General features: G+C 40.7%; 1 protein-coding gene across 1 annotated transcript; it reads left to right on the top strand.

Moving 5' to 3' along the window:
- The first annotated feature begins 2142 nt into the window (after nucleotides 1-2142).
- LOC135468712 (AP-4 complex subunit beta-1-like) lies at nucleotides 2143-5395 on the top strand. Its single transcript, XM_064747109.1, has 2 exons — nucleotides 2143-2278; nucleotides 2866-5395. Exons 1-2 carry the CDS (start codon nucleotides 2168-2170, stop codon nucleotides 4375-4377), a joined length of 1623 nt encoding a protein of 540 aa, XP_064603179.1. The 5' UTR covers nucleotides 2143-2167; the 3' UTR covers nucleotides 4378-5395.
- The last annotated feature ends 4124 nt before the right edge of the window (nucleotides 5396-9519 follow it).

The raw sequence follows: 9519 nt of genomic DNA, 5'->3' as shown, positions 1-9519 counted from the left end.
GGTGTCTCAAAAAGTACAGCATGTATTGACCTGAAGTTTTACATGCATGTAAAGCATGTTCTGTGTGCATTTTTACGGCCCATTTTTTATGCCCACCCGATATATTCATGCATGCCAATACATATTCATGACCTACTGATTTCATCCCAGCTTATACCTATGATATTGCGCAGTATTTATGGAACTAACATACACAACCCGTGGACGGTTCCCAATTATATATTCTGTGTCTTTGTTATATTACGAGATTCTTAGCAGGGCATCACTGGGTATACGCTATTCTTCTTGTAACAATCACGTGACCAATCAGAGATCGCATTTAGTGACGCAGTTAAGCACAATTTTGTTTGTGTGCTTTTAATCTAAGGTCGGTTATTGTCTATAATTGGTAATTCAGCGAACAGGAAACTACTGCTGCCTGCGTCTTAAGTGTAGCATGGCCACGATCAAATTACCACATTCGCACAGTTAAGGTATAATTAAATTATGTGTCGTACATGGCGCTCCCTGGCGGCTTATGCTTAGGCTATATAACTGACTAAGGGGGCTCCCAGCAACCTGTGTATGGTCGTCCATAGGTTTCCCCCAGGTTCTGCGAGGTTTCCACCCACTGTAATGTTTGCTGCCGTTATTTAAAGTGATACAGAATCGATTCTGATTGACAAAGCTGTATCATGCATACATACAATATATACAGGTATAGGCTGAATAAATACTGTGAAATAAAAAATTGTAGGCCTACATGATAATTAGGTAATATTTGCACCCAGCCAAGGATTTCCTTTGTTTTTCATATACAACGTCAATATTTAAACTATTGCGATGTTAAAATTGTTGGGTCCAATTAACCGAAAATAGAATGCCCATAATTACCTCAAATCGTTTGCATGTAGGGCCGATACAGCGATGGCATATCCAACGTTTGAAATGTCTTAATTGTTCAAGTCTTTGGAGTGCGAATGACGTCCATGTTTACTGAGAAGCGGTTGTAATAATTGGAGTAGGCGATTCAGAGGGTCTTAGCCTGAATTAACAACCGATCTATACATATTGCTGTTTGTTTGATCGACAACGCTCATCCGTTTGGCAATTTATAAGAGACCTTTAGTTAGAAGTTACAAGGTCATGAAGTAACATGTAACTTCAACCTAAAATAGATAAACTAATACTAGACTGAAGCTACAAGTTTGTAAGTATTATAACAGGCTATATGGAACCAAGGAAGTCCATATCACCCCACTTCCATGCGCCGAGCAAATGCTCGTCGTATTACGAAAACGTTTGCACTCGAGTGAACAGCAGAAGCGAGCGACTGCGTGGGAGAAGTGCGGCGGATTCAGATAGATGGATTGCATGGATCCTCGCTATAAACTCTTTTGTTAAATGCTTGCATTTTGCACGTGAAACGATTTTTTCCGATACCTCCTAAAAACTCTTTTTTAACTTATTCAATTTCTTTTTATCTATTTATTTATTTATTTATTTGATTTTATTTGATTCTTGCTTTACGCCGTACTCAAGTACATTTAATTTATATACGGGGGCGGCCAGTATTATGGTAGGAAGAAATTGGACAAAGGCGCGGGGCATACCCACGACCTTTCGACGGTTTCTGGAAAACCTGAGACAACGACTTTTTAAGTCGCACATACATTTTTTCACTTATATGCTGTCAATCAAGTTTCTGGGTAAATGAAACCAGGCATGCCTAGGCCTACAACCTGGAGAAAACCATACACAATGCTGGATGGAACAGGCAATTATAGATGACTTTTCCCTGATCATGCAGACAGCATTTAAAGCACATATAAAGAATGGAGATATGCACCACATGCAACAAATATCATGATGTAGACTATATTGGACGAATTCTTTGTTTACTGTCTCAGCTACCAATATAACAGCCTACTGTAACTACGGCCTAAATGTGTACAATAAATCAGTTATTACTTTGCCAATGTATACACCACGTTCGGTCGTGGGCTTTATCTATTTCACATTACTGTTTGACTACATGTGTTAAAGAATACATTCAAGAATTTAAACTATATAGCCTACCAGGTGCACTCGAAGTGTTTTGACTGGTGTAAGCGGCCCAGTCGTTCTGTGGCGCAGAGGTCCCAGCGACGACTAACAGAGATGTAAAAGGGCAAATCAGATTTGGAAGATGTCAACGGGGTTTGTGCCATGTGCTGTCAATCTAGATGAGTTGTCAACTCTCCTCAGCAGCCAGGAAATGTACAATGACCACTTGATGTGCAGAAGTGTAATGAAACGGGTAAACAGTTAGGCCTACTAATTGTCATTATCTCTGGCTGACGAAAGCTGATCACTGAGTAGACCGATGTAGCCTAAACTTGTTTCAGCCGAATCCCCATGTCTTGTTCGGTTTGTTTTACTGTTTTACTGCAAAAAGGAACTATTTGCTCAGGAAAATCTCAGATAGCTTTTCATGATAGCTATGATAACACGCCAGCACGGCGGAATGACCCAGAAGCCTTTCACCAATGCGATCGCTATGAGTTCAAGTGCCTCTCGATCAGGCTGGCTTCCCCTCCGACTTACGTGGGAAGATCTGCCAACAAAATGCGGATGGTCGTGGGATTCTCCTTGGCTCTGGCCGGTTTCCTCCCACTATAATGCTGGCTGCCGTTGTATCAGTTGAATATATACAACGCCTTGAATATGGCGTTAAACACCAATGAAATAAATGAATAAAATAAATTCATTCAACTGACAATGTGTAGCAGTACCAGAAATTTTATACATTGAGGTAAAATTGTTGTCTTCATTACATCTGTAGTATATTTCTTCTAGACTCAGAACTTGCCACTGACTTCAACATTAACATTATGTCATTGACAGGTACTGACCATGATGAGCTTTGGGCAGGACCTTACTGAGTTATCGCCCCCTATGGTAAAGCTGTTGGCTCACCCAGACTTGGTTGTGAAGAAGGTAGCTTGTCACTTCCTGGTGGAGTATAGCCGTGGGGAGAAAGAACACACTCTGTTGGCTATCAACACACTGATGACAGACACCAACGACAGTAACCCCATGACCAGGGCTTTGGCCCTAAAAACGCTCTGCTCAATCCAGAATGAAGCCTTCCTTGACTACTGTTTAAAATGCTTACCCCAGGGGCTGCGGGACAAAAGTGCCCACGTGAGGCGAGTGGCTGTGAATTGTTGTCAGCGTTTGCACGCAGTCTCCTCAGCTGCTGTTTTAGAAGTGGGTTTAGTGGACGAGCTCTACGGTATGATCCGGGACAGTGACCCGATCGTGGTGGTCAATACGCTGTCTGTGCTGGAGGAGGTGCTCAGGACAGAAGGAGGGGTGGTGATCAACCAGAGCATGGCTCACCACCTCCTGAATACCCTCCCTAAGCTCACAGACTGGGGCCTGGTGACCGTCTTCTCTGTCCTCACCAAGTACTCACCCAAATCCGAGGAGGAAATGTTTGACATCATGAACATCATTGATTCCTTCCTGAAGCATTCTAACCTGGCAGTCTCCACCAGTTGTCTGAGATTCTTTCTCTGTATTGTGGCAGAGTTTGCAGACTTAAGACTAGAGGTGTTTATAAGGGCCAGAGACACTGTCTTGTCATCACTGACGACAGGAAACCCTGAGCTCACATACACAATACTGGAGCTGGTAGCTGACTTTATGCCTGAATGTAAAGCTGCCTTCACAGACTACACCCATGCCTTTCTCTGCCGGCACAATGAGGCCCCCTACATCAAGGTGAAGAGACTGCAGTTGTTGGCAAGTCTTGTGACAGAGGCCAATGTGACGGAGGTAGTGGAGGAGCTGGGGGTGAGTTGTACAGATATGGTCATGGAAGTGTCAGCCGCAGCCGTGGCAAACCTGGGCGATGTAGCACGTGCTTCACCATCAGGTCTGCAAGCATGTGTCTCCAAGCTTCAGGATCTAGTGGAACTTAGCCTGGGCCACACGCTGTCTAATGTGGTACAGGTTATGGAGCAGCTGGCAGTGGACAGTACAGGAGAACTGGCCCCTATCGTCCTGTCTCTGTGTGGGAAGTACTGCTTACTCACAGAGCCCCTGGGAAAAGCAGCGTTCCTCCACCTGCTGGGTCGGTACAGGCAGGAGATACCTGAGGGGGCATACATCATGGAGGACCTGATAGACAACTGGTTAGAGCAAGCAGATTCTCTCCTGAAAAGAAGCTTCCTCACAGCAGGCCTGAAGCTGTTCAGCTGGAGTCCTGGAGCATGTCAGGAGAGTTTAGGACAGATTCTGGAGAGCTGTGCCACAGATGAGGACCAAGATTTGTCAGACTCTGCCCACTTTTATTATAAACTCTTACAGTGTGATGTTCAGAAAGCTATTGGTATCTTGGAAGGAACATGAGAGGCCAGGTTTAATGTAGTCTTGACTATGATAGGCCAAGTACAGTTAAATTATAAATTTTTAAAAACTGTATTCAATGAGGCAGCACTCTCACTTGATGATGATCATCCATGTCTTCAAAGCACAACTCAAAATTCTTTTAAGTATCACAAAAGGAATGATTAAAAAAAGTATGTCAAAATACAATTACTTGTCCTAATTTATTATCTGATTGTTACCAGGTCGTTTTGAGAATTATTTATTTATTTGTGAAAAGGCATTATCAGGTGATATAAAATACATATTTTTGCATTTCCACATTTCCAGAATGTGTGACGACAAAAATCAACCTCAGACAAGAATTTTTAGGATCTGCTTGCAGGGCATATATGCCCTATTTCTTCTCATTTTTGGGACAGTTTTTTAGGCAGTTTCTTTTTTCTCACAGACTTAGACCAGCTAATAAACAACATACTCACATCTTTTCACATTTTTGAAAAAGCTAGGCAATTCTTGCAAGCGGTCTGGTCAAGGATGGGAAGTAAAAACTCTCAGACTGAACCCACAAAAATGTTAAAAATAAAAATTACAATAACTGTGTTGCATGTACCAGAGTGGTAAAGTTCGTGAAGTCCTATGTATATGGATATTGGCGTATAATCTCTGCCACATTGCTATGATAGTCCATGGCGGAAGAAATGCTGATGTGATGTGCGCCTATTAATCGTGCGCTGCAGAGGCAGCTTTCTGAGCGTAGAAACAGGCCGTCAGTGAACACAAATGTTAGGAATTTGCGATCAGCTGCCAAGACAGAGCTGACACATTGAGATCGAGAATGGCTTCACAAAATCTCAGCCCATTTATGTCCACTGAATTAGTAACTCAGTTATCTGTTCCATTTTTTTCTCTCCCATAACATCATGTGAGTTTATTGTGGTTGGTGGCATTTGTATTGGACTTGTCTTGAGTGTGACAGTTATCAACAACGCACGCACTTACCCGCCCGTTTTATTTTAGTACAGGTGTTATCAAATAAACAACACAGGTAATCAGGTAACATCTCAATATGTATGATGTTAACATGCAATATTAATACCCAAGCAAATGTGTGAATTTCACGACGGTTCGGTATTTTCAAAGATATCTGATACCCTGCTGACTTTAACTTTCAGTCACATGAATACAGCGAAGTTCATTCAGTTATGAAAATAAAAATTCCATCATCGTAAGTATCCTTACCTTTAAATGTCTTTTTTTCTATATAAAAATTCCATCATCGTAAGTATCCTTACCTTTAAATGTCTTTTTTCTATGCAAAAATTCCATCATCGTAAGTATCCTTACCTTTAAATGTCTTTTTTCTATGCAAAAATTCCATCATCGTAAGTTTCCTTACCTTTAAATGTCTTTTTTTCTATATAAAAATTCCATCATCGTAAGTATCCTTACCTTTAAATGTCTTTTTTTTCTATATAAAAATTCCATCATCGTAAGTATCCTTACCTTTAAATGTCTTTTTTCTATATAAAAATTCCATCATCGTAAGTATCCTTACCTTTAAATGTCTTTTTTTTCTATATAAAAATTCCATCATCGTAAGTATCCTTACCTTTAAATGTCTTTTTTTTCTATATAAAAATTCCATCATCGTAAGTATCCTTACCTTTAAATGTCTTTTTTTTTATATAAAAATTCCATCATCGTAAGTATCCTTACCTTTAAATGTCTTTTTTTTCTATATAAAAATTCCATCATCGTAAGTATCCTTACCTTTAAATGTCTTTTTTTCTATATAAAAAGTATTGGGGGAATATCAAATGACATTTTAGTCTTTTTTACTTTTATTATTGTTTTAGAAATGTTAACAAATTTGAACTATTCACGTACGCTGGGCCTATGTATTATAGTCTTACTGTCTGCAGTGAGTTTGATAGCCTCAACCCCTGTTTGTTTTTGTAAGGGTAAGGAATACACAAAAAGATGGATGAAATTGATGCCAGAGTGACACATGAAAGATCGCCTCTCTTACCCATACTGGCTACTCCACGATTAAATGTATTAAAGCATCGCTGATGTTTTGAGTTTTGCAGTAAAGATTTTACTAAATATGGCTACATCATACTCTTAGCGTTTCACACACTCACGTAGTGTGTACCCCACAGACTTAACAGCCTCTTATCTCATCAAGCGTTGTGGTAATCAACCATATGCTTTAGCCTTTCACGCCCTGACACCGTGTGTACCCCACAGACTTAACAACCTCTTATCTCATCAAGCATTGTGACAATCAACCATATGCTTTAGCCTTTCACGCCCTGACACCGTGTGTACTCAACAGAGTTAACCCTCACTTAGCTCATCAAGCATTGTGACAATCAACCATATGCTTTAGCCTTTCACGCCCTGACACCGTGTGTACCCCACAGACTTAACAGCCTCATATCATCAAGCGTTGTGACAATCAACCATATGCTTTAGCCTTTCGCGCCCTGACACCGTGTGTACTCAACAGAGTTAACCCTCTCTTAGCTCATCAAGCATTGTGACAATCAACCATATGCTTTAGCCTTTTACGCCCTGACACCGTGTGTACCCCACAGACTTAACAGCCTCATATCATCAAGTGTTGTGACAATCAACCATATGCTTTAGCCTTTCACCCCCTGACACCGTGTGTACTCAACAGACTTAACCCTCTCTTATCTCATCAAGCGTTGTGGTAATCAACCATATGCTTTAGCCTTTCACGCCCTGACACCGTGTGTACTCAACAGAATTAACCCTCTCTTAGCTCATCAAGCGTTGTGGTAATCAATCATATGCTTTAGCCTTTCACACCCCGACACCATGTGTACTCAACAGACTTAACCCTCTCTTAGCTCATCAAGCGTTGTGGTAATCAATCATATGCTTTAGCCTTTCACGCCCTGACACCGTGTGTACTCAACAGACTTAACTCTCTCTTAGCTCATCAAGCGTTGTGGTAATCAATCATATGCTTTAGCCTTTCACACCCTGACACCATGTGTACTCAACAGAATTAACCCTCTCTTCGCTCATCATGCGTTGTGGTAATCAACCATATGCTTTAGCCTTTCACGCCCTGACACCGTGTGTACTCAACAGACTTAACTCTCTCTTAGCTCATCAAGCATTGTGGTAATCAACCATATGCCTTAGCCTTTCACACCTTGACACCATGTGTACTCAACAGACTTAACCCTCTCTTATCTCATCAAGCGTTGTGGTAATCAACCATATGCTTTAGCCTTTCACACCCTGACACCGTGTGTACTCAACAGACTTAACCCTCTCTGAGCTCATCAAGCGTTGTGGTAATCAACCATATGCTTTAGCCTTTCACACCCTGACACCGTGTGTACTCAACAGACTTAACCCTCTCTTATCTCATCAAGCGTTGTGGTAATCAACCATATGCTTTAGCCTTTCACACCCTGACACCGTGTGTACTCAACAGACTTAACCCTCTCTGAGCTCATCAAGCGTTGTGGTAATCAACCATATGCTTTAGCCTTTCACACCCTGACACCGTGTGTACTCAACAGACTTTACCCTCTCTTAGCTCATCAAGCATTGTGACAATCAACCATATGCCTTAGCCTTTCACACAGTGTGTACACTACAGACTTAATTCTGTCGGGAATGTCCGTGTGAAGGATCGAACGAGTTTATTCATAGATCTACTTCTGCTATAACCCATTCCATCCATAGCTTCCTACAAAGAAGTCTGTACTTGCATATATAAACATACATGTACATACGTGGGTGTGACTTGAAGTACACACTACGTTCTCATAGACAGCGTATGTTTGAACCATGTATTGTTTAACACTAAAAGCTATGTTTAATGGTACCAAGTACCAGTGCAAAGCTTTATTGATCAAGTGTCTTAATGGTTAACTGTAAAGAACCTGTCCCATGCTATCGCGCATTATACCTGACAAATTATAAAGATGGCAATACCTGTACTTTCAAGCGCTCAATGGTTGCACTTCTCGGTGACATCTCACGTCAATATTTATCTCAGAGCTGTGTTGACACTTTGTCCTGTAGACTGAATAGAGATTTGACGAGAACCTTCACCAAAACTGTCATGCTTGATAACATATAAAAGATAACTATAAATTATTATGACAAATGCATGCAATATTCAAGATTATATCTCAAACTATGACCTAGTCTTCAAAAAACATTTTGCTCTGAAATACTCAGAATATGTTGCAAAGCGGTATTTTCCGACCAAGGATTACCGAATGTTGACCGGTGCACCACATTGTAATAGCACGTCCCGATTTATTAGTTAATATTTAATAAATCCTAATCAATTTAAATAAAATAATAATTTAATAATCATAATTTGCTATATAATAGACCCGCAAAGAGAGTTCATCCTTTGTAACGACAATAGCGATCAGGTCATACATCACACTCTCTACGCCCATGGAGGACTGTCGCATCAAAACCTCATGGGTGTCTGCCATGCGCCCGTCTTGTACCCCATTACCACAGAGATATGAAACCGTTGGGCTTAGTACAACACAAGAGCAACCAGGCGGAAGACAGCTTATTACACCCTTGTCAAGTCTGGTTTTCTCCAACATTAGCAGTGACCTCTGCAAGAAGCCGGAATTGTAGCATAAATGCAAAATAATATCCGCTTTAAGTATTAAAGGTTGCATTTTTTCAGCAAAGTTTTATTTGACATAGTGAGGAGAATGAAAGGTAGCAATCATTGAAGGGTCAGGAATGTTTCATTTTGGACTGGCATCTGCCTCCTACATCTATAAATTTATAACTTCATAAGTCTCCGTGATTTGTAAGTTTAAACTATGTAAATAAAATGTGACTCGCCCACATTCAGCAGAGTATCCCACATGTATTTCCAGGTGTTATCGATACACAAGCCTTTATTAGTTAAGTTGTAAGGACTGTATGAAAAACAGTTTGCTGTGGTTACCTTTGTGTGTGGGCTTATAGAATGAAACATGCGACGCGGCTCCTTGATTTTTCCGAATGAACGAACCCTGTCTTACCGTTAAAAAGAAATATTGCCTTTTGTTGTTTTATTTTATTTTTAAGGCAATTTCTAAACAGGTATAGGAATCTAGTCCGGATATGAAGGCAGCCAATGCATACTTGACT

Source organism: Liolophura sinensis, chromosome 6, assembly GCF_032854445.1.
Source record: "Liolophura sinensis isolate JHLJ2023 chromosome 6, CUHK_Ljap_v2, whole genome shotgun sequence".
Lineage (NCBI taxonomy): Eukaryota > Metazoa > Mollusca > Polyplacophora > Chitonida > Chitonidae > Liolophura > Liolophura sinensis.
Note: the sequence above shows the minus strand (reverse complement) of the source record. Positions and strands in the feature narration are given on the sequence as shown.

What these genes read in the sequence shown, in the direction of transcription:
- LOC135468712 (XM_064747109.1), top strand. Translation starts at nt 2,168, where the DNA reads ATGTCAACGGGGTTTGTGCCATGTGCTGTCAATCTAGATGAGTTGTCA. An exon ending in GCAGAAGTGTAATGAAACGG is followed by an intron (nt 2,279 to 2,865) that starts GTAAACAGTTAG and finishes TGTCATTGACAG; the next exon opens with GTACTGACCATGATGAGCTT.